The 23,829-nt window shown below is 37.0% G+C and overlaps 1 protein-coding gene across 6 annotated transcripts in view; it reads left to right on the plus strand.

Moving 5' to 3' along the window:
- The window catches only part of MECOM (MDS1 and EVI1 complex locus), a 568,172-nt gene extending 548,411 nt beyond the window's left edge, over positions 1-19,761 (plus strand). For 5 of the 6 annotated variants that reach the window (XM_082840340.1, XM_082840342.1, XM_082840341.1 and 2 more), the window contains 7 exons: positions 2,803-2,969; positions 4,049-4,126; positions 7,604-7,773; positions 9,921-10,065; positions 13,434-13,670; positions 14,501-14,684; positions 18,613-19,761. In XM_082840340.1, the coding sequence (XP_082696466.1) occupies positions 2,803-2,969; positions 4,049-4,126; positions 7,604-7,773; positions 9,921-10,065; positions 13,434-13,670; positions 14,501-14,684; positions 18,613-18,747 (1,116 nt within the window). In that variant the 3' untranslated portion in view covers positions 18,748-19,761. Of the gene's footprint in view, positions 1-2,802; positions 2,970-4,048; positions 4,127-7,603; positions 7,778-9,903; positions 10,066-13,433; positions 13,671-14,500; positions 14,685-18,612 lie in introns of all 6 variants that reach the window. The other variant, XM_082840339.1, reaches the window with a different exon arrangement.
- Positions 19,762-23,829: the final 4,068 nt, after the last annotated feature.

The following is a 23,829-nucleotide window of genomic DNA, read 5'->3' on the forward strand; positions in this document are numbered from 1 at the left end:
AAGCCAAAGGTGGGGTGTGGCTTATAAGAGACGCGCTTGGGTAACCCCTATTCTTTTTCTTATTATCTTTAAGAATGTTGTTACTTAGTCATCAAGTCCGTACTATATTTTGTTATTTCTTAATGCTTTTCCCAAATTGAAACAGTTTGAGGTGAAGTAATCACAGTGATCTTCCTTTAAAAGGAGCTATTAGCAGCTACTAAAGCAAGACACATTTCTCAACAGCCAATTGCTCTTAAATAACTTGAAGGACTTGTAGTTTATATGTGCTGGAGATGAAAGCCGAGAATAATGATAGTCATGAGTAAGCTATTTTCCATATAAAAGGAAAGTGTTTCTACAAGATGTATTGCCCCAGGAATCCGAGTGTGTCGGCAGGGCGGACACTCAAATGATTTAAAACCACTAGATAATGAAACTTTACTCAAATATTAAATGTACATAAATAAAACATTTATAATCATCACCCATGCACTTATTATTTTTCCCAATAAATATATGCGGTCATGCCCCTTACCCCTGCTTGTTACTGCTAATCAGCTTGAAGGCCAGAGGTCATTTTTCACTCAGACAGTTTATTCCATGGAGGGTGGAATATCAGAATGATTTTCTGCAAGCAACAATTAGAAGGAATAAATGCAAATAAAATAGTATCATAAAATATTCCTGGATTGATTTTTAATAAATAAAATCCAAAGTAATATGAAAATGCTAATGCTCTGGTTAGAGGGGGATAATGACCATATTCAGCAGGGACAGAGTTTCCTTCAACCTCTATGAGCAGCAGCAGCATTTTATATCTCTGCCCTGTGATCAGTATGTGTCAAAATCCTTCATAGTGACAAATGTGCTGTCCGCTTGCATCTGTGGAGAATGTTTTAGCAGCTGAGTGATTATGAATCAAACCCCTGAGCTTATAGCTCCTACCGCCTCCCAGTGCGTTCACATTTGTCGTCTGACAAGTAAATGTATCTTGACTTTCCTCTGAGATTTTTTTGCACCGTGTTTGATGAAAGACATTTGGCAAATTGGCAGTGGTACCCTGTACGTTGCAATTTGTAGCTAGCATTAGGAGTCTGGGCATGAAATGAGAGGGCAGGCTCCAGGATAAAGGGAAAAGAAAGAAAGCTAACTACAACATGAATAGTCATTTGAAGAATCAAGCATACAATATTCCCTTTGTAAGAAGAGAATCATGTTTAGGCCATTCGGTTAAGATTTTGCTCCAGTTTAAGAAGTCAGTGGTATTCTGTCCAGCTGTGTGTCCGCGGAGTATAAATTTTGTTAATTTTCTTTTTGAGTATGAAGTGTTGCCTTTTATTTTTAACCTGGACTCATAATAAATTGGAACTCCAACTCTGTCTTACCATCTTATCAGCAAAAGAATCTTTTTCTTGGGTTGATCGGTTGCTTGAATGTATAGTTGTTAACATTTTTAATCCTTGCATGGGGTCTTCTGGTCTACCGCCCCAGTCTTTTGAGAAACAGAGTGCAAACACCTTTTAAACAGCTTTGTGAGTTCTCCAGTGGCATAGTGCCCTGAGAACCAAATAAACAATGGGTGAGTTGATTTTACAAGATGGCCTGAGAGTTTGCTTTTTCTTCTTAAAAATTCAGTAGTAAGCAGCTTCCAAATAAAATGTGAGCATGGGGGAAACAACATTTTGGGAGGGTTGAAGGAAAGGTGAGAGAGTCTGTCTAACTATAGACAGTAAGGATCAAGCTGCCTTTGAAAGTAAATGCCACCCTCTGTTTATGACTCTGTCGAGTATGTGTGCAGGAAGACAAAAACTTGAAGATTATAAGCAAAATAAATTAGGTTATTTGAGGGGAAGAACCAGGCAGGATAGTTTTTCTTCAAGAAATACTGCTCTAAGAGTTTGGTCATACTTACAATGCCCGTGCCAGGTTATGTGAAGTTATGATAATATATCATGAACTGTCATTTCAACTTAATCTTTGTCCATGACAAATGAATATTTCACCAAAATTCTTTGTACATAATCACACTTAAAAATCTAGTATATCCAGATATTAATTTAACATAAAGCACTGTTTACACATTTAATTTTTTCTTTCTGCATTGCATACATTTGGCTAAAGCTATAACTTTGGAACACCTGATGTTTTTCATGCTGTGAGTTCTTTTCATGGGACGCCCTACTTCCTATGGTTTTTATTACCTAGACAAGGCATACAGGATCTCTTGCTATAATTTCCAGTTTACTATTTTTTTTTACTGTTTATTCGGAAATCTCACAGACCGAGAAGATGGTGGACTTGTGTCCCAAAGAACCATCTTGCCAGAGTTAGATTCAAGCTTCTTTTGTACTAAAAAAGGAGGGAGTAAAGTCAAACATTTCCTGGTTCCAGCCAGCCTCTGGAGGGGATGTATTAATTTCTTCCTTCCTGCAGTCAGTCATTCACAGGTGGGCCTGGTGATTGTTGATAGCATGATACTAATGCTGTCTCTTAATTTAATAAAAAATCTAACGGTTTTATTCTCTCTCATGTATTTCATTGCTCAATTGTATATCAAATTATTACAAAATGGTCTAACTAAGGGCTTATGGAAAAGTTCACTTGGCACTTTGTAAGCTTGATTCTACCTTTGTTATCTTTAAGATCAATGAATTCTCTCATTTGTTTAATATTGGGACACTACAGTCTCTTTCTACAGCCCCTTGCATTCAGCAGATTTGATGCTTCCCTCTTATTAATCTGTTCTTGGTTTGCTAGAGATAATTACAGAAGGAAGGATGTCTGCCCCATCCTTCATGGTCTTGTGCTTTTGCCTTTCAGATGTCAGCTATTGAAAACATGGCGGAGAAGCTGGAGAGCTTCAGTGCCCTGAAACCTGAGGCCAGTGAACTTCTACAGTCGGTTCCCTCCATGTTCAACTTCAGAGCTCCTCCCAACGCCCTGCCAGAGAACCTCCTGCGGAAAGGAAAGGAACGCTATACCTGCAGGTAACTGCAAAGTTAATCATGGCCTGCTTTCCAAAAATCTCCCCTCTGATTTCAAAAGGCCCTGCTGTTTGTTTTGGAAATTATTCTTGATTGGATGATTAATAGCAACCATGATAGATCTCAAGCACTTCAAAGTACTCTTTATTTAGTGGGATATAAAAATAGTGGTTTAAAAAAATTATTATTAAATGAAAATTTTAACACAGGCCATTTGGTTGTGATAAATGAGGTTGGAAATGGTCCAAATGCTATCTACTTGTTTCACTTTGATATTTATGAATTTTCTTTCACAGCTAATTATTTTCATCCAAAGGTATAATACTACTGTCCTCAAGCATATATTTATTAATTGTCATGGCATTGAAGAATAAGGCTATTAATGAAGGACAAATAAGGTCGATAAGTGAAGAAAACTGGTTAATAAGTTTCTTGTTGCTCATCAGTAGTACAGTAAAGCTCTTTTTTGGTTTCTGTTTTCTTTTTTAATAAATCATACTTACAATTTCTGAATTGTCTTCAGAAATTTGTGGCATCTGACTCAGGCATATCAATTTATCTGCTGTTTGGAAAATGTGTCACTTTCTTTCCAGAAAAGCTTTTATAGGAACATACCTTGATGGATGAGGTCTTAGAATCTTGTCTGATCTGATACCACTCAATGTACAGAGAGTTGTCACTGTGCCTAACATGTAAAATGAGTTGAAACATTTGAAATCTGTTTACATCAACCCGGAATCACAGGCTCTTGTCATTTTTTAATCCCCTTGTCTGGTTCAGTTTTGTGAATGTAAAGATAACAGTTAATAAAAGAGGAGCATGGGGGTCATCAAAACTCAAGTCTGTTTTCATAAACTGCTTGCTTATGCATGAGCAAATTCAACCGGATCTCATAACACAGTCTTTATTTGTAGAGTTATTTATATCTGTAGAATGGCTTTGTTGCAAATTTTAAATACCAAAGACATGTGAGTTCCATGCAAGATTAATTAATTCAGGAATAAGCATCTGGCTTCTATGCAGCTTGAATGGAATACAGTCAATTGTGCTGACTTTCTCTTATAAACATCTTTTCATAATAGATACTGTGGCAAGATTTTTCCAAGATCTGCGAACCTGACACGGCACTTGAGAACCCACACAGGAGAGCAGCCTTACAGGTTTGACAATGATTTTTACTAAATGTCTTGATAAATATTGTAATAAAGTAGGCTCATTGCCACAATTTTAAAAGAGGCTATTTTTGTGAATGTCTGTCTGTTCAATTTTGAGTCAAAGAAGAATTAACTAATGGCTGGGGTTAAAATTTAGAAAAGTCCTAATTTCTTGAATCGTCTTCTTGTATCTCAGTTTAAAAGTTCTAGCAGTGTCTAGTATAGAATAAGCGTTTAAGAACTGTTATACATTTTTAAAATTAAGTGCTCTCTCTCCTCAGTGATTCATGCCTTTTTAATTGACAATAATCATAATCTTGCAGCCTCCCTCTTCCAAGCCTTAAATCTCTGCTAGGAATTAACAACCCGGATATATCTTTGTTTTCCCAGTACAGCTAAGTCAATGTCTACAGGTCCCATTAGGAGGTTTAAAGAATAAATTTTAAACCTGGAGAGGAGGAAGAAAAGGGAGCTAGGGGTAGAACAGATAAAATAGAATATATTATAGGAAGGGAGCAATTCTGTCAACAATTTCTCAAGTGCTTCTTAGCTTATTCTCTTAAGTGTCAAAATTAGCCATATGACACATGGCACCTGTGTTTAATTTTAATATTATTGTTTACTAACAAACGAAACTAACCACCATTCTCCATTCCAGTTTTAAAATATCACCTACATTGTTGAATGTGTATGCCTTGTACACAGTATTAGGTACTCATGAATATTTCTTCAAAGAATGAATGTTATTTATCTTAAGTAATATCGTAATTTTATTCTGCTTTGAAATTCTTATGCATGGCATATGTGTAAAATTATTTTTATCTGAATGCTTTTGTCATTAAAATAAACGAATTATCAGTTTTCAAAGACTTTTTTACATACAAGGATAAGAAAATGGGCAGACCAATGTTCATTTGAAGAGTGTTCAAATTTTAGGAGAAATTTTAGGAAAACTGGAGGGACTTAAACTCAGAAAATAATAAAGTATTTTCTTAAATTCTTTGCTTGCCTACATGTTTTGTAAATCACTAATCATAAGTGATATTTATAAATGATTTTATTTGTGATAGAATGTGCTTGATATAGTAGGTCTCAGAGAGATATAAAAATGGGAAGTGTTAGATGATTTCCCTTTTTTGAGAAAATGTCACATCCAAGGAATTCTGCTTAAGTGGAGGAAAGGTTTCCACACTTACATTTTGTTATGGCCAAGGGTCTGGTATGCGACTATGATACCATGCTCATTTTACTCTTTTTTTGTACCTGAATTCAGTGGTTTCATTCTACCCTGTAAACGGTGCTATTATTGTCCGTATATTTTTAAAAACGCAAACCAGAATTTTTCATAGCTGAAGACCTTAAACAGTTATTTGTCCAGCTCTTCTGTTTTACAAGTAAAAAAATTTAGATCCACAGATGCTAATTACCTTCTGTAAAGTCTGGTATTAATAGACCCCAAATTAAAACCCAGTTCTGGAACTCTCAAGTCAGCGTTTTTAATCTCCTACCATGATCTGAAAGGCTCCCTTGACCCCTGTGTTTACATCCAGTAACCAGGAAGGCTTAATCGTGTATGCTCACGCGTGTGTTATGTATTGCTCTTTAGAATTTCTGAAACTTAGGCTCTGAATTGAGCTGTTTCTTGACCACCAGCTAATTTATTGGAATAGAATGGAATGATTATTATTTAGGAGCACTCAGACATTTGGCCAAGATATTAGCAGAGGAAAGATACAAAGTAACAGATGGTTTTTGGTTAAAACTTCCTTATTGACTGATTCTGTTAGAGTGGATGATATTTATTGGATTTACAGCTTCTGTGCCTATAAGCCGACAGTTGGAAGCATGTCAAAGACAAAATCTCTCTTCCTCATGATTTGTGCAGAAAGTATTTTGAGTGAAAATTTTTCTAAAAAGTTTGATGGGAGTTTAAGTTTTCTCTATCAGTGTTTCCTAGGTTATTCTGCTTAGGACAACACAACTGTGCTAACTGTACCATGGTTCTCCTTGCAGCGGGCCTTGGAAGTTCAAAGAAAGCCAAGAGTCCATATATATATTTTTTCAAAAACAGAGGCTTAAATATTACAACTACTATCAATGTGGGATTTTACCCATTTTAAAATTAATATTATTCATTTAAATTTGAGGAACCTCATGATGCCAGAATGGTTTTTTAGGAGGGAAATTAAGTCAGCCCTTGAGTTGGTTTACTGATACTACGACAGAGTAACTAGTTTAACAGATTTATTTCCCCACCGAACTAACTGGACATCTGGCATCATGTAGAGACAGCCATAAAGCCCAAACACTTTGAATGGAGTGGGGCAGTTTCTGATGTAGAGTCCCTCGAACTGCTGAGTCTGCATTCAGAAGTGGGAGAAGGGCCCTTCACACACGGAAGAATGAGTTTCGGATTTTTTGGCTGCTAAGTTAGAAATTTTCACTTGAAAGTTATCTAGAGAAAGTTGATTTTTCCTTTTACGCAACACACGTACCAAAAAATCACATAAACAGACAATGCACCCTTTAAAATGCCAGAGGAGAAAATCTTGTCATTTATCACTTTTCTTCCTCACCATAAGAACTGGTGGGAAGGGGAGAGGGTGGGAGGCTACATTTTTATTTTGTGACTGAAGGAGAACTTCAGTAATTTATGATTTTTTGTCTTAAATATCATGGAAGGCAGAAACAATTAGCCAGGCAACAATATGTACTTTCCTGAAAAAACTGACCTGGTTCAGAGCCACCACAGACTCTAGGAAAAATAAAAGTGGAAAACTGGGGGGAATCCAGAGAGAGGGGGTTAGCAAAGACCTTGGGTTTTTATCCGAAAAGGAGAATTTAGTGGTACTCTTTCTTTTGTGACAGTTTAAACGTTAACACAATAAAGGCTTTGGGGGCCCCTAATAACTATAGATTATGAAAATCAGTATCTTTGGTATCAGACTAAACTATTACATTGCCCCAGTTTTAAGAGTTTGGAACCTTTATTGTTATTTTGGAGAAGATAACAGAATTTCTCCTTCAGGATTAGCAATTGAGAAAGTGAATTTACTAAGAAATTATTTAATCAGGCTCAAAAGTTTTGAATTAAAAAATGATCTTTTTACTTTATTTGAACAATATGTGAATCTGTTTCATGTTTGTTTACAGAAGATTTAATTGTATTGTCCTAAGCAGAAGGTAAAACAAAACTACTATTTCTTAATATTTTTAATTTTGTGAGCTTTACTTGAAGTATTAGAACTGATTACCTTCATAAACTTGTGATTTTATTATGGTGTTTTATGAAGTATTTTATTATGGTTTTTTATGAAGTCGTGAAAATCTTTAATGCAATCAAAGTCTGTTTATTGGAATTGAAATTTTGGCTGTGTGGATAGTAATCTTCTCTACAGTGATAATTTTGGAGATCTGGTTTGCTTGTCTTGAGAACTCTCTTTCAATTTGCTTGCGAATATTTATTCTGTGTTTGTTTTTCAGATGCAAGTACTGTGACAGGTCATTCAGCATATCTTCTAACCTGCAGCGGCATGTTCGCAACATCCACAATAAAGAGAAGCCCTTTAAGTGTCACTTGTGTGATAGGTGTTTTGGTCAACAAACCAACTTAGACAGACACCTAAAGAAGCACGAGAATGGGAACATGTCTGGTAGGTCATCAATTGTGTTTTGAGGAGGAGACGGTAGCTTATTTTTCTTATTTTAAAAGACAGCTGTGATCATTCTCCTGTTCCACTTTGACACGAGAATCAGATCCTGTTGTGCAAATTTGCAGCACGTTTCCCTTGAGATTTTTGAATGAAGTGAATGATGTGATCGTTGAATAATATACAACTCAGAGCTTTATGTGGATGATTTTATTTTCTCCTGGATTCATCTCAGTGGGCAGCCTCAAGCGAAGAGAACCATGACCCGAACTCACCGGAGACTCATGAACCAAGATTTCCTAAATTGCAGAGAACGATCTTTCCATCTATTGGCACAGAACGTGGCCCCCAGCCTGGCAGGATGACCACAGTGGAGCCCCAGAATGCCACGCTCTTGAGTATTAACCTAGAAACCATGGCTGCTTTTGCAGAAGGCTTGCAGTTCAGAGGACCTCTCCAGGGGACCTTGATTAGAGATGAGTGATTGAAGACTGTCAACATGATTAGAGTAACCCATAGCGAATGATAGTGGTGTGTGGTTTTGGTCACAAATTCCAATGTAGAATTAAGTTAAAAGTGGCAAAAAACTAGCCTTCCCTTAACCCAGACGTACCAGCGCATAGTTAGCAGAAGACATGGTAGGTTTTCTTGCCTTTGGCTTCTAATGCTTAGATAATAAACGATTAACGAATGCTTAGCAGCTGGCATGTGTGTGTGAAACCAACTTACGTAGCCATAATTTGTTTCTAGAGAATTAAGGAAATGACTTAGAAGTGAGGAGAGGGGTTGTGCATGCAGCTCCTGAAAAGGATTTTAAGAACAGAGAAAAGTTGGGTTTATACAAAGTAGTAATCTTTACTGAAGGAAATTTTTTTTTTTTTTGCGGTACACGGGCCTCTCACTGTTGTGCCCTCTCCCGTTGCGGAGCACAGGCTCCGGACGCGCAGGCTCAGCGGCCATGGCTCACGGGCTCAGCCGCTCCGCGGCATGTGGGATCTTCCCGGACCGGGGCACGAACCCGCGTCCCCTGCATCGGCAGGCGGACTCTCAACCACTGCGCCACCAGGGAAGCCCTGAAGGAAATTATTTTATTATTAATCCGTCCTCTATTGTACGGGAACATTGCTTATGATTTTGAATGAACTATATACTCTTCGTTTCCCTTAAAGCCAAAAATCTAATGATCATGGTTTTAAAATATTGGACTTTAGAGGCAGAAGTCTAATCCAATACACAAAAGTGGCTACACTTTCTTACAATATACCCCTATAATTTTTCTAGTCAAAATTATTTCAGAAAATAAATAAGTTAAAGATATAATGTGTCAAATTTGAATACTTGTTTTTTGGTCCAGGTTATAACTTTGTTAAGCTGAGGGGTGTTCTAACCTCTTGTTTTTGTCATCTAGACTATTGTGATGAACTATTAAACTGTAGATATTTTGTGGGCACGCTAAACAGCATGAAGCAAATGTTAGTATAAAGTTTGACCACATGTTATACAGTGTTTATAATTTGTAAACTTATGGAAACGTTAGAATAATCTGTGATACAGGTATTTTGATTCTAATTTTATAGGTAAGGAAGCTGACAATCATTCTGTAATCCACAGACTCAATATTGTCCTCTTAATATTATACCACAACTGTCTCTCGACTGGTGTGTTCTGAGTCTACCCACGGCTTAATCCACCAAATCAAAATGCAGTATTTCCAGCATGTGTTCAGTCTTTATTTGATAACATACTTTAGCACAGGGGCAATAAATACATATTGACTGCAACCAGGTATACAGTTTCTTCTGCAGAATGTATGTAAGACCTCTCTATAATTTGCCTCACCCTATATTCTCATTCTACAAATTAAAATGTTCCCATGTTACAGTGGGAAAAGGAGGAAGCTAGTGGGAGAAACGGCATCTTTGGGTGACTGTATCTCACTATTTCAACGGTTCAAAATAGTCCCCATTCCTCACTGGCATGGGTACTATGGTAAAATTGGGAAGACCTTGACCTCCTAAAGTTATCATTATTAATATTCGAAAAAGCCTGTTTTAGGAAACAACACTGATCAAATGAAGAAGGTATGAGATTCAAAATAAGTTGCGCTATAAATAATTGTCTTTTTCACAAAAGGCTTTCTCTCCCCTCAGGTACGGCCACATCGTCGCCTCATTCTGAACTGGAAAGTACAGGTGCGATTCTCGATGACAAGGAAGATGCTTACTTCACAGAAATTCGAAATTTCATCGGGAATAGCAACCATGGCAGCCAGTCTCCCAGGAACACAGAAGAGAGGTAAAGCTTGTTTTTTCCTCTTTAAAGTCGATGATTTCACAAATGAACGTTTTCAAATACATTTGCAGTGCTCACTCTTGTGACACGACTTTACTCCTGCCACCAATGGCTGGTATTTATTTAGTGCAGATTAAATACCAAATGGTCTTCTAAGCACTTTATATTATTAGTTAACTTAATTACCCTAATAACCCTATGAGACAGCAACTACTGTTATATAATTTTATCAGTGCAGGAATGGAGACATCGAAGGTTAAATAATTTGCCCAAGGTCACCTAAGTAATAAATGGGATTCAACTGGGCTCTGTGGTTCCAGAGCCCAGGCTTTTACCACCGTTCTGTTCTGCCTCTCTTGATAGCTAATTAGAATATTTTATCAAAACTTTCCAACTAGAAGGGAAAGCCACCACAGGGGTTCAGTTGAACCACTGGCTAACGGTGGTTACTATTATAGATCATATGATATATCATGTATACAGAGAGTATATGACTATATATATTATATGACTATATATATATGTATGTATATGTATCTGTATATATTTATACATACTGTAGATACTTACATATAAAATACTTATTGAATGTCATCCAAATATCTTTTTAGAAACCGTTTGTGACTTCTGAGTAAGATTCTATCCCTTCCTTATGTGCTCTCAGGTGCATCCTCGTTTAATTCTGGCGTGTTTGTTTCAGTGGGTATAATCATCCTTGTTTTTAAGGTGCACTGGCTCCCTCTTGTCATTATCAACATCAAGCACATATGGCTTAATTCATATAGAAAAACTTTTAATGATGCTGAGAATGATAATGAATACGTATCTAGTATTTTACATTTTATGTGATGTAAATGAAACATTATTTTACCCAAACTACTGGGTTTAATTTTTCTTATCTATAAGTTACAATTAAATATCTGATATTGAGAACTATGTTGTTCTGAATATAACTATCCAATGGCCTATTAAATTCGGATGCTGCAATGTACATTTTAATGTAACAGGAAACTAATGAAAGTTCCATGACTTTTTATCATGCAAGTGTTATTGTTAGTGTTCTCTATCTTTGATGCTATTTAAAATCAAACTTAATTGTTTTAGATACTTTCTTCCATTAAGGCAAGTATCAAATAAACATTATTTTCCAAGATAACATAAAAATATATGACCACTCTGTTCTTCAACTTGTATAAAATTGTTTCTAAGGGAACAAGGAGAGAATATCTGCTATTGCATGACTCTTCCCAGCCTCTCAGAAGTCTGATAAAACTATAACTTTGTGCAGTTGGATGTCTTTCCCTCTGCTTGCCCGTGTGTGTGTGTGAGAGAGAGAGAGAGAGAGAGAGAGAGAGAGAAAGAGAGAGAGAGAGAGAGAGAGGTGAGGCAGATATCAGAAGTACAAAGTACTAAGGACAAGTAAGAAAGACAGTCATGATCTTTTGATAATTTTGACATTTTGTTAATGATAGTTACATGATACAAATAAGAAATAGCGAACAAAAAGCACCATTTGTGTTCTGAGACTCCTATTCAGATTTCGAGCCCTTAGCCGGAGATTTGTGAACCATAAAGCTGCAACATCTGGCTTCAACATGTCTAAACAGCATAGAAGTAAGAAGACTGAGTCATCCAACTTTTCTCCCCTCAACTCCTATCAGACTACTTTTGATGAATAATTTAACCCCCATAAATTGCCACATTTGAAAGCATAATTAACAAATAGGTTTTCTTAATCACGTTGGCTTTGTTACTTTTGGTTTTCATCCATGCACTCTTTTGTTCTTTTACTTTTTCTTTCATTTCTTTAAAACAACAATTTCGATCCATTCAAGCTAACAAGTTGGCAGTGTAACTGGAAACTAATAATTTATGTCTGTGCAAAACATGTTTTCATCATTCTTTGATAAAAGAGGTTAAGAGACGGATTGTATAAAAAAACTTAATGATGATATGACTTTTTCTGGTCAAATGAATTTTTACTGTGTGCATCTGTCACATCCACAATTGTTTTATTTATATATTTTTTTACCCTGAGAAATCTAAGTATTAAATTGTACTCATTTTTTTTAAATGTGGGAAAGTGATGGGGGTCTATCGCTGATACCTGATTTTCCATAATCTGAAAAATAGTTACATTAAATGTGAAAAGTGTACATGACTGTACCAATAATTTAGCAGTCTCAGCAAGTTTTCTGAATTAGTAAATAGGTAAAGGAGCAAGACAAAATTGAAAGATTCTGAATGGCCCAGGAATCAGGACACCTGGATGCCTAGGATGATTTAATTTCTATCAAGCTTTCTGTACTTGGGCAACTGCCTTAACTTCCCTGATCATATATCTTTAAAAGGAGGAAGTTAGGAAGAGAGATTTAAAACATTTATAATTGTTTTATAACAGTTTCAACTTTAAAACCTTACAGCGAAACTTAAATTCAAGTTACACATATTTTAATGTTTACTTTAAAGTCTGAAAAGCTTATCCTAGTTTCATAAATGCCCTCAAAAGTTTTAAACAGGGACTTCTATGTTATTAAGTTTCTTTTATAATTAAACTTTCGAATCATGTATTGCAATCCTTGCCACCACAGACTAAAGTATTACAGATGGCTTTTTCAATATAATAGTCTTCTTTTGCATCATTATGTTATACACACTTGCTAAGTAAGCTTCAAGAGATATTTGTACAATTACATTTTTATATCATTTCCCACCCCAGTGTTATCCTGGGAAACAAGGAATTTTTTTACATTCAAATCATCCAGGGTAATTTGAACAAAGTACGAATAAATGAGCACTCAAACACTTTCAAGTCTCAGTAGAGTGTTTAAGTGCCGTATACCCACCAGTGTCACCTACAAATAGCAAATACTGGTTAGTCCTTGGCGGTGGCTATTTTAACATTTTCTTTGAACTCTTAGATTCACTTGAAGCATGTGTATTGAAGCTTTGGCAATGTTGCTCAGGGGTATGAGTTTTCCAGAAATCTATTCTTTTAAATGGTGCATACTTATATGGTAATTAGGTAATTTTACTTAGAGAAAACCTTTGTGTGCTTTTTATATCCTATATAACAATATCATTTATCAAGCAAAGGCCTGATAAGAAATAGGAGACCGAGATTATTTTCCCAGTTCGACCAGAGGCTCTATTTATAATCTGAATAATCACACAATTATTTTTTTCTTCATTTTCTCATTTGTGAGGTTACATTGTTTTCCCATGGTTGCCATAAAGCCTAAACAATAAAAAGTTTGCTCTACAAATGTTGAAAATTAAATTGTTGCTAGGAAGACGTGATAATAGAGCTAACTGCACGTTTACAAATGATACCAGTAATTGAACCTCTTTCTTTCTTATGCTTTTGAAAGAATGAATGGCAGTCACTTTAAAGATGAAAAGGCTTTGGTGACCAGTCAAAATTCAGACTTACTGGATGATGAAGAGGTGGAAGACGAGGTGTTGTTAGATGAGGAGGATGAAGACAATGATATTACTGGGAAAACAGGAAAGGAACCAGGGACAAGTACTTTACATGAAGGAAACCATGAGGATGACTATGAAGACACCAGCGCCCTGGAGATGAGTTGCAAGACGTCCCCAATGAGGTGAGAAGCAAAAGTAGATCCGCATAGGGTTACAATTCCTGCTCTGTTCTTCCATTAGTGCACCATTCCAGGTGATAAGCAATTTGCGAGCAGTAAACTATAAAAACTAAACTTGACTTAGCAAGGCATACACAGTGGATTAATTTTTAAAAGATGGAAACAAAGTGGCCATCAACATAATCTGCAGCATGAAAATACATCAGTATTTGTGAAACTCTGATTAACCTGAGGAAGGAAGGGTAAAATGAAAGCTACACAAGTACACAATCACTTATTTAGACTCTACCTATTTCTACTCAAAGAAAAATAGAGATTTCAACATTATCTAATTTATTCAATTTATCTGGTGTGTTATTATTCAAATATTATTGAGATAAATTTCACTTTACTTGATATATTTGGAATCTATATAGATGATAGATATTTAAATGGAAAAAATTAGCCCAATAGTTAAATTGATGGGAATATTATATTTTCATAGGGATAATTGGTGCCAAACGAGTATAATCGTAACTGGCTTTATTTTCAATGGAAATTATAAACATATGAACTCTGTCTCCACTGCATTGCTGACTTCCCATGTCATTGACTTTAATTCTTTATCTCAAATATACTCTTGCTTTAGTCATGAAAAATCTGAAAAGAAATATATTTATAAGATAGAATATTTGTAAGCTTTTTAAAGAACCCAAGAATTGACGCAGGCTACTTTCTACTGCAAATATAATATGTTTGACAAGTGTATAGACTCAAATGAAAAGTGACTTGGTTGGATATCAAACTGAAAAAGAAAAAAAAACCCTCTGTGCTTTCCCATTGGTTCATTTTAGGTATAAAGAGGAAGAATATAAAACTGGACTTTCTGCTCTAGATCATATAAGGCACTTCACAGATAGCCTCAAAATGAGGAAAATGGAAGATAATCAATATACTGAAGCTGAGGTGTCTTCTTTCAGTGCTTCCCATGTGCCAGAGGAACTTAAACAGCCGTTACACAGAAAGTCCAAATCACAGGTACATACTCTCCTGCAGTATAGCATCCTGATGACATTGTGCCTTTGACACCAAAGGCAGATACTCTTTGCAATGTTCTAGAATCTGAGTAGGCTCAGATGCTTTACTCAAAACGTTCAAATCTTTGTCTATGACCGAATCCAAAATAGTCAACCCCTACAGCACTTAATATGACTGGATTCTGCACAGAAATTTCTGTGTCAAACCCTGACCTACAATAATCTTCCCTTTCCTTTGCAATTACATTGCCTTTGTATAGATGGTCCATAATGTTCGCTTGCACCTCTTTGTATATTACTTCAGAATTATTTTCTAATGCTTTGTGTCTATAATTTTTGTCAACCTAATTGCATTTTGAGATTTTTGGAAAGTGAATTCTGTCCTCTATTTTTGTTTCTTACTGTACATAATTAATAAACAAGTCATCTAATGATAGAATTTAGGAGTAAACAGAGGGTCAGAGATGAAATGAATTGCCAAAAGTCTGTAGCAACTTAATGGCAAACCTGGAGATAAACCCTATCGATTTTTATTGAATGAATGAATGAATGAGTGGTGCCCAAGTTCACTGAGGTCTATAGCAATCTATCAGCACTATGGTGACCAAACTAAATCCATTTAAGGATCTATAAATACCACTGAACATAGCCTCAGTTCTTTTTTCACAAAAAAGGGAAGTCAGTCCTTTCTACTTGACATCTGCACTCAGGTTGTTTATTCAGGTCCATTTCTTTCTTTAGAAAGAAAAAAGAAACTTTCTGTTGTTATATCTGTTGGTCACTTTGGTCTAATTGTTTGATCCAGAGTTCATTTTAGAGGTGGCCTGATATATCAAACCATGTGACCATATTAACTCCTACATCTGGAAATTTCTTATCTGGATGAGATGTTTTGCACTGGTCTTAACAGCAAATGTGGTCATATCGCAACTAAAGTGGGGAAAACATTCCAGTGGGATAATACAAGTTTGAAAGTATCAGTAAAGTCAATAAGAAGTCTTAAGATATCATGTATGGTAATAGGCAACATAAATGTTCTTTCTGAATTGAAGGGAAAGCACCCAGCCTCAACTCTGGAGTTGCCTAGCTTCATGAGCTTGAGAACATCACTTCACAACTATGGGTATCATTTCCTCATTGTAAAGTGGGGTGAGTGGAGAAGATGTCTAATATCCCTTCCTGCTCTATCATTGAATGAGGATAAAAATGAATTTTTCATTTTCTAACATTAAAAGTAAACCAGCCAGAGTAGACATCTCATTTTCACGTGGAGACAGCCATAAGAAGTGTCTAATATATTTTTTTAACTCTTGATTTCCCATTCTTCCTTGCTAGTGGATCAGAGAAACTGGGGGAGCCAGCTTTTCTTTCTTTTTCTAAAATTTCTTTTAATTATTCCACCCCAAATTATGACATTATAAGGCACAATACCTGAAAATTCCTGAAACTGTCACAGTGATAGAAAGCAAAGGGTCCTGGGAACTTAAAGACAATGGAAATGATTATTTCAGTACCAGCATTTTGATACATAAAGTCCCGGCCCAGCTGGGCTAACAATTACCTTCACAAGAAATACTTGCATTTTGCAATTTTAGCTCATATTTTTATTATTACTTGATAATGTCATATATATAGCAATCTGAAGATGGTCATGCCTTTTTGCAAACTGACTTTGTTTCATGAGACTTTATTCATTCATTCAGTTGTCATTAACTGTCAGTTATGTGCTCAGCACTGATCCTCGTGCATGAAAATGTTTATTTCCTTTGATTACCAAAAGGCAGACATTCCATATTTATCATTTTCTAGAATCTGAATAGATTCAGATGATTTACTCAAAACTCATATATTTACTCTGTGATTTTTATAGTGATTGAATCCAAAATAGTTGACCAATACAACAGTGGCTGCCTTCTGTATAGAGTTTTCCCTGAAAAACTCTATCCTACAAAAATTCGTTTCATGATAACAGGTACTATTTACATCAGGGACACTAAGCTAAGCACTTTATGTAAGTTAGTTCTTGTGGTTCCTCCACAACCATTGGAGCTAAGTTTTTGTTATTATTATCCACATCTCATATGAGGGAAGTAACCTTGAAAGATTAAGCAACTTGCCCAAGGTCACGCAGCTAGCTGAATAGAGGCAGGTTAAAAGCCAGGATTAAAACTCAGGACTTCGGGACTTCCCTGGTGGCGCACTGGTTAAGAATCCTCCTGCCAATGTAGGGGACACGGGTTCAAGCCCTGGTCTGGGAAGATCCCACATGCCCCGGAGCAACTAAGCCCGCCAGCCACAGCTACTGAAGCCCATGCGCCTAGAGCCCGTGCTCCGCAACAAGAGAAACCACCACAATGAGAAGCCCGCGCACCGCAAGGAACAGTAGCCCCTGCTCGCCGCAACTAGAGAAAGCCCACGCGCCACAATGAAGACCCAACGCAGGCAAAAATAAATTTCAAAAAACAAAAACAACCTCAGGATTTCAAAATTTTCTCTTGTAATCCCTTTTATTTTTGCACATATCAGAATGAGTTAAAAAAAAAAAAAAGAATGAGTTTTGTTAAAACCATTTCAGAATAGTGTTCATCTTGATCTCTAAATGTGGGTATGTCATTGGAATAAAGTTCAATGCTCACTTCACGCACACTTTAAACCCTACAAAGGACAAAGACTCTATGTTATTTATCCTTGATTCCCTGGGACCTAGCACAGTGCCTGGCATAGAGTAGATGCTTAAGAAATATTTGTAGCATGTCTGCAGAGATTTTGTAGAGGTCCGGAAGGCAAATAGCATACATAAAAGGCAGATGGGTACATTGAGAGCAATGACCCAGCAAATCAAAATCAGTCTGCGGGAGCAGATTCTCTAACTGAATGCCATGATTACGGAAGAAACCACAGACCGGCCACATGTCTCAGCACGACTCCCAGAGATGAAATTCTGCTTAACAACGGAGGCGTTTTGTCTTTGTTTACCGACGGTGGAATGTCTTTGGCAGGACTTTAATGATTCCTCTTCAGCAGCATTTTGACAAGCAAGTTTAGCAGTGGATGAGACCAACAAATCAACAGTGAAAAGTTCACTCCTAAGTCAAGACCAAACATTTCATTTGAATATTTTACTTGGCAGCAAATGGGGAGATTCTCTGAATAGCTATTTGGACTTTGACGTGATAATAAGGAAGAAAGAGCACTTCTTCACAGAGCACCCCTGTGCACCTTCTGCTGGCAGATACTGGAGCACAGGGGTTAGAACTTGGTTGGGTCTTTTGTGTTGTTTCATTTTTTGGTAGAACCGATTTGATTTACCTCGACTTTCAAGGTCTTTGAGTGTCAGCATTGAATACTTCAAGCGTGGAGGGGAAGTGGACAAAGCATTCAAAGCTGGGCAGAAATAAGTTTTACTTATGCCTCCTTCCCTCTAGGCGAGTGACTTTGGGCGAGTCATTTCACCTTCAGTGCTCTCAATTATCCAGTGCAGGAGTCCTTGGGGCTGTTTCCCCTGGACCACAGTACTGTCAAGGCAGGCCTGTCTCTTGTTTGTATTTGCAGTTTCAGTTGTAAGCATTCAGTAATATTTGGGGTGAGTTGAACATGTGCATAAACAGTGGATGGATGGTTATTATAGTTATGGTCGGGGAGGGGCATGGCTCCTGTTTCTTAATGGGGGCGCTGTTGTCATTCTAGATTGGGTCATTAATTTTTTGTTCTGCAGATCGTGTCACTATTGTGGCCCCGAGGCAATGAAGGCCAGCAGTAACTCCATGTCATTATAGCACAAGAAAATGTCCCGCACTCTTCCAAACACACCCATGAGGGATGCTCCTTCTCAGGGTCCCTTCTCTTTGTAACGTTCACCAAAGATATCCTTCGAATGAAAAGTGATGTTTTTCAAATGCCATTTACCGAGTCTCTCCTTTTTACCTCAGGCATATGCTATGATGTTGTCATTGTCCGACAAGGAGTCCCTCCATTCTTCATCCCACAGTTCTTCCAACGTGTGGCACAGTATGGCCAGGGCTGCGGCGGAATCCAGTGCTATCCAGTCCATAAGCCACGTATGACATTCCCAAGGTCGACCAGAATGGGACCAAGTCCAACGGTAGCATGGCTTTTTCACATAGGACTATTTAAAAGACTGCTGAGCAGAATGCCTTATAAACCTGAAGGGTCACTCATGTAAAGTCTGGGGACCTTAAACTGAATGATTAAAAAAAAAAAAAAGAAAGAAAGAAAAAGAAACTATTTATTCTCGATATTTTGTTTTGCACAGCAAAGGCAGCTGCTGACTTCTGGAGGATCAATGCGACTTAAAATGATTCAATAAAAATGAAAAACTTGCTGGGCAGAAGGCGTCTTCCCGTTCACCTTGCCCCTGGGAGTGGGTGGGTGAGAGGAGTAGTTAAGATGGCAGCATTGATACGAATGAACACTCCATAGAAACGGAATTCTTTTTTGTACAAGATCACCTGACACATGATTGGGAACAGTTGCTTTTAATTACAGATTTAATTTTCTTGCTTTGTTAAAGTTTTATGTAATTTAACCCTTCGAAGACAGAAGTAGTTGGATGAAATGCACACTTGATTATTATAGAAACTGATAACAGGGAGTATTTTTTTCCCCATTAACTTTTGCCTTCTTTAAGTACATTGTTTAAAACGAGGGAACAAGGGTATGTGTATATTGTAAACTATGGATGTTCAATGCTCAAAGAGGTTAAGTCAGTGAAGTAACCTGTTCATCACCAGTACCGCTGTACCACTACGCTAATAGAAGGTTTGCCAAATCCTTGTAATAACATCTTAATTTTAGACAATCATGTCACTGTTTTTTAATGTTTAATTTTTTGTGTGTGTTGCGTGTATCATGTATTTATTTGTTGGCAAACTATTGTTTGTTGATTAAAATAGCACTGTTCCAGTCAGCCACTACTTTCTGACGTCCGAGGCACACCCCTTTTTGAATTTCAAGGACCAAGGTGACTCGACCTGTGTATGGGAGTGCCAAATGGTGTTTGGCTTTTCTTAACATTCCTTTTTTTGTTGTTGTTTTGTTTTCCTTCTTAATGAGCTAAATACGAATAGATGCAACTTAGTTTTTGTAATACTGAAATTGATTCAATTGTATAAACGATTATAATTTCTTTCATGAAAGCATGATTCTCCTGATTAAAAACTGTACCCCATATTTTATGCTGGTTGTCTGCAAGCTTGTGCGTTGTTATGTTCATGTTAATCCTATTTGTAAAATGAAGTGTTCCAGACCTTATGTTAAAAGAGAGACGTAAATAACAGACTGTATTCAGTTATTTTGCCCTTTATCGAGGAACCAGATTTGTTTTCTTTTTGTTTGTAGTCTCATTTTGAAATAATCGGCAAGTTGAGGTACTTTCTTCCAATGCTTTGTACAATATAAACTGTTATGCCTTTCAGTGCATTACTATGGGAGGAGCAACTAAAAAATAAAGACTTACAAAAATGGTTATTTTTTCCCACAGTGTGGTATTTTCCCTTCTCATGCAATTTTGGTTTCCCTTTGGGATCCAGTGATTTAAAGATATGCTGTCTGGGACTTTGATGCCCTAATAGATACATGGAATGTAGAGCATGTGTGTATAGTTTTGAGATGACATGAAGGATAGCCCTTGGCCCAGAGGGACTTGGACTATCTCCCACTCATTGCTCTGGACTTTCTCCATGTGGTACAAAGTCAGGGCTCAGGTGCAACACCACATGGTCCTTGGGAATCACCCCATGTCTGCAGTACCCGTTTTAGTTAGGACAGAGCAACCTACAGTTTTTCTTCTTGATTTTAGCTAGTGCCTGCCAAAAGGTGTTCTGTTTCTTATTTTTGTTGTTAATTACCCAAATACTGTTGATTGATTCCCAAAGGGGTGGGGGGACCCTTTAACTTTTCTATGATCATTTGAAGTCTTTGCCCACATGCAAAATATCATATTTTCATGGTTAGAATCAGAGGGTAGATTTGATTTCGAGTTTTCTTCCTCTACCAAAAAAACCCACAAAAACTGCATATTGCCACAAATTCTTCAAAATAATCATTTAGCAGTTGCTCCGTATTCCATCAGGTTTGATCTACTATGATGTCTTTAACCATTCAGATTTTGTTGACAATTTATGTTTTCTGCTTTTCACTAGTGTAAGCAACGGTATTTTAATTTTTATGCACGTAATTGCTTCTGTGTGTTCATATATGTACACACAGAGTTGGAATGTGAGGAGTGGTATTTCCATACAATAAATTGGCTGGTGGGGGAGCCATTATGAGTATTTTTTTGCACCTTAAATATAATGCCAACTGTTTTAGAAGATGGTTATTTCAACTTGGCCAGCTGTAGAGGTTTGAACAAGGTCTGCATATTAAATAAGTATGACACGTGGAAGTAGATCCAGACTAATTTCTCCGTTTGTTTATTTATTCATTCTTAGCCAGAATGCCAGATACAGGGAAACCTCCTCACATCCTTTCTAAATGTCAATAGTATAAGAATTAAATATGTGGGGTATAAATATTGATTTTTTAAATAGAAAGTGTGCACAGGAAGTACTGAGAAAATATACTAAAGCTATAAATCTGGTGTATACAGAAGGAGAAGAAGAATCTAGTGTTTGAGACATAGAACGACACATTCGAGAAAGTGGAGACTGGGAACGTGTACATTTTCCTTTGTTTTAGAGAAAATGCCTATAAATTCTGAAGCCATTCTAATACTCCCATCGCTACTGAATTCTTGTTAGACTCTCTGAGCATGACATTTCAGTAGTTTGCTGATGCTTAGTGCCTCCAAATTCCAAAGAGGCTTTCAAGCCTTACATTTCTGCTTTCTTTTGCATTCATCTCTCCAGCAGTCCACCGCACAGCCCTGTGGGGAGGCCGTGAGATGTGGTAGAGACAATATTGGATTTGGAAGCTGAAGGCCTGGGTTTGAATTGTGGCTCCATTACTTTAGCGGCTTTGAGGTCTCGGGCAAGTCACATACCTTTCAGAATCTCATCTGTGAAACCAGGGTAATAATACCTGCTTCTCCTGCTACTGAACTGGGTTTCTGGGGATGTTGAAAATCGAAGTACATTTTTAGAAATATTTGGCAAAAGTTCTACACATGCAGGCGCTTCATAATTTTTATGGTGGTAGTTAAGAGAACAGAATGTGTGTGTGTACACAAACACTGTGCTAAGAAGAAATGTTTAGACTATAACACAGAAATCTGTTCCAGAGTGTATAAAGGTGGATATGGACCTTTTTTGGGAAAAGATGTTAGAGATGTTTCTTTTTAAATTTTTTTTATTGAAGTATAGTTGATTTACACTGTGTTAATTTCAGGTGTTCAGCAAAGAGATTCAGTTATACATATGTGTGTGTGTGTGTGTGTGTGTGTGTGTGTGTGTGTGTGTGTGTATATATATATATTCTTTTTCAGATTCTTTTCCCTTATAGGTTATTACAAAATATTGAGTATAGTTCTCTGTGCTATACTAGGTCCTTGTTTGTTATCTACTTTATATATAGCAGTGTATATTGTTAACCCCAAACTCCTAATTATGTTTCTTGAACAAATATGTAGCTTTGAAAAATAAAGAAAACGCAGCGCTTTGAAAACATGAGCCATGGAGTCTGATTGTTGAGAGCTCTCCAAAAATTCAAGGACAGTTAAGAAAACACATTCAAAGAATACGCACACTCACACTTTTATTTTCAGATAATGACCATCAACCAGTCTTTTTTTTCTGCACAGAATAAATAAAATGAGTTATTCGTTTTTTAAACTGCCTGTTACGCCAGTGTCGTGCTGGGCATGTGTATATCCATGAGCTTCATTAATCATCACAGTAAGCCTGCATGCTTCACAGATGAGGAAACTGAAGCTCCTGTTTCACAGATGAGGAAACTGAAGCTCAGAGAGTTTAAGAACCTACTTCAAAGTCACCCTGCTAGGAACTGGCTGGCTGAGAATCCAGGAGTGCCTGCCTCCTTAGCCCACACTGAGGCAAGCGTCTCAGAACTCCGGGTTCACTCCGGGTTCAGGCACAGCTAAAGAACTCCAAAAAGGACTGTTCCAAACCAAGGCTATGTGCCCACAGAGAGTAAGGCTGTTGGACATGCAAATGTGCCCCGGAGACATTTAGGCGTCTGAGTCTTGGCTGTGAAGAGTTTGAAAGGTGAGCGCCAAGCACTGGTTCCCGGGCTTTTTCTATTCAGGTTATCTCAAGTCAGAACCAATGAAACTAGTGCTTTTAAAAGATCCTAAATGCTTCCTTAATAAAAGAAGGGCCTGAGTCATCTTGTTTGCAAATTTTTAGCAGGTATCTTGAGTTTCCTCCTAATCCTTTTTGAAAAAAAGCTTTTGAAATTAGTAACATGGCATGAGTTAAGCCATTTTTAGATGGTTAGCGGCCTCATCATGAGAGAAATCAAATGTGAAAGCAGGTATAGCTAAAATGTGTACTCATTTCATTTTCCCCAGGTTCAAAGAATTCTTAATGGAAGGATTGTGGAGAGAAGTGGGAAGAGTAAAATGAAAAAAACTAATAGACTGGGTCCAGGAGCCCCAAAGAGGGTATAGAGAGCCAGCCATCTCTTCCCCCAAGTGACTTAGGTTAGAATTTAATTGTTTATTATATGCTGCATAACTCATTTCTGAATACAGGAGACTGTCCTTGGTGCAACATTTAGAAAGTGTTTAAAATATTTAGGAGAAGGATGTAGGGTGGCAACTATAAAAAAAAAAATCCAGAAATTAACAAGTGCTGACAAGAGTGTGAAGAAATTGGAATCTTTGTGCACTGTTGGTGGGAAAGTAAAATGGTGCAGCCACTATGGAAAACAGTATGGCAGTTCCTGAAAATATTAAAAGTAGAATTATCATATGATCTAGCAATTCCACTTCTGGGTATACATCCAAGAGGAATTGAAAGCAGGATCTCAAAGAAATTTTGTACACTCATGTTCATAGCAACATTATTCACAATAGCCAAGAAGTAAAAGCAACTCAAGTATCCATCGATGAATGAATTAGATAAACAAAATGTGTAATATACAAACAATGGAGTATTATTCAGTCTTAAAAAGGAAGAAAATTCTGACACATGCTACAACATCGATAAACTTTGAGGGCATTATGC

Source organism: Leucopleurus acutus (genome assembly GCF_964270905.1).
Source record: "Leucopleurus acutus genome assembly, chromosome: 5".
Lineage (NCBI taxonomy): Eukaryota > Metazoa > Chordata > Mammalia > Artiodactyla > Delphinidae > Leucopleurus > Leucopleurus acutus.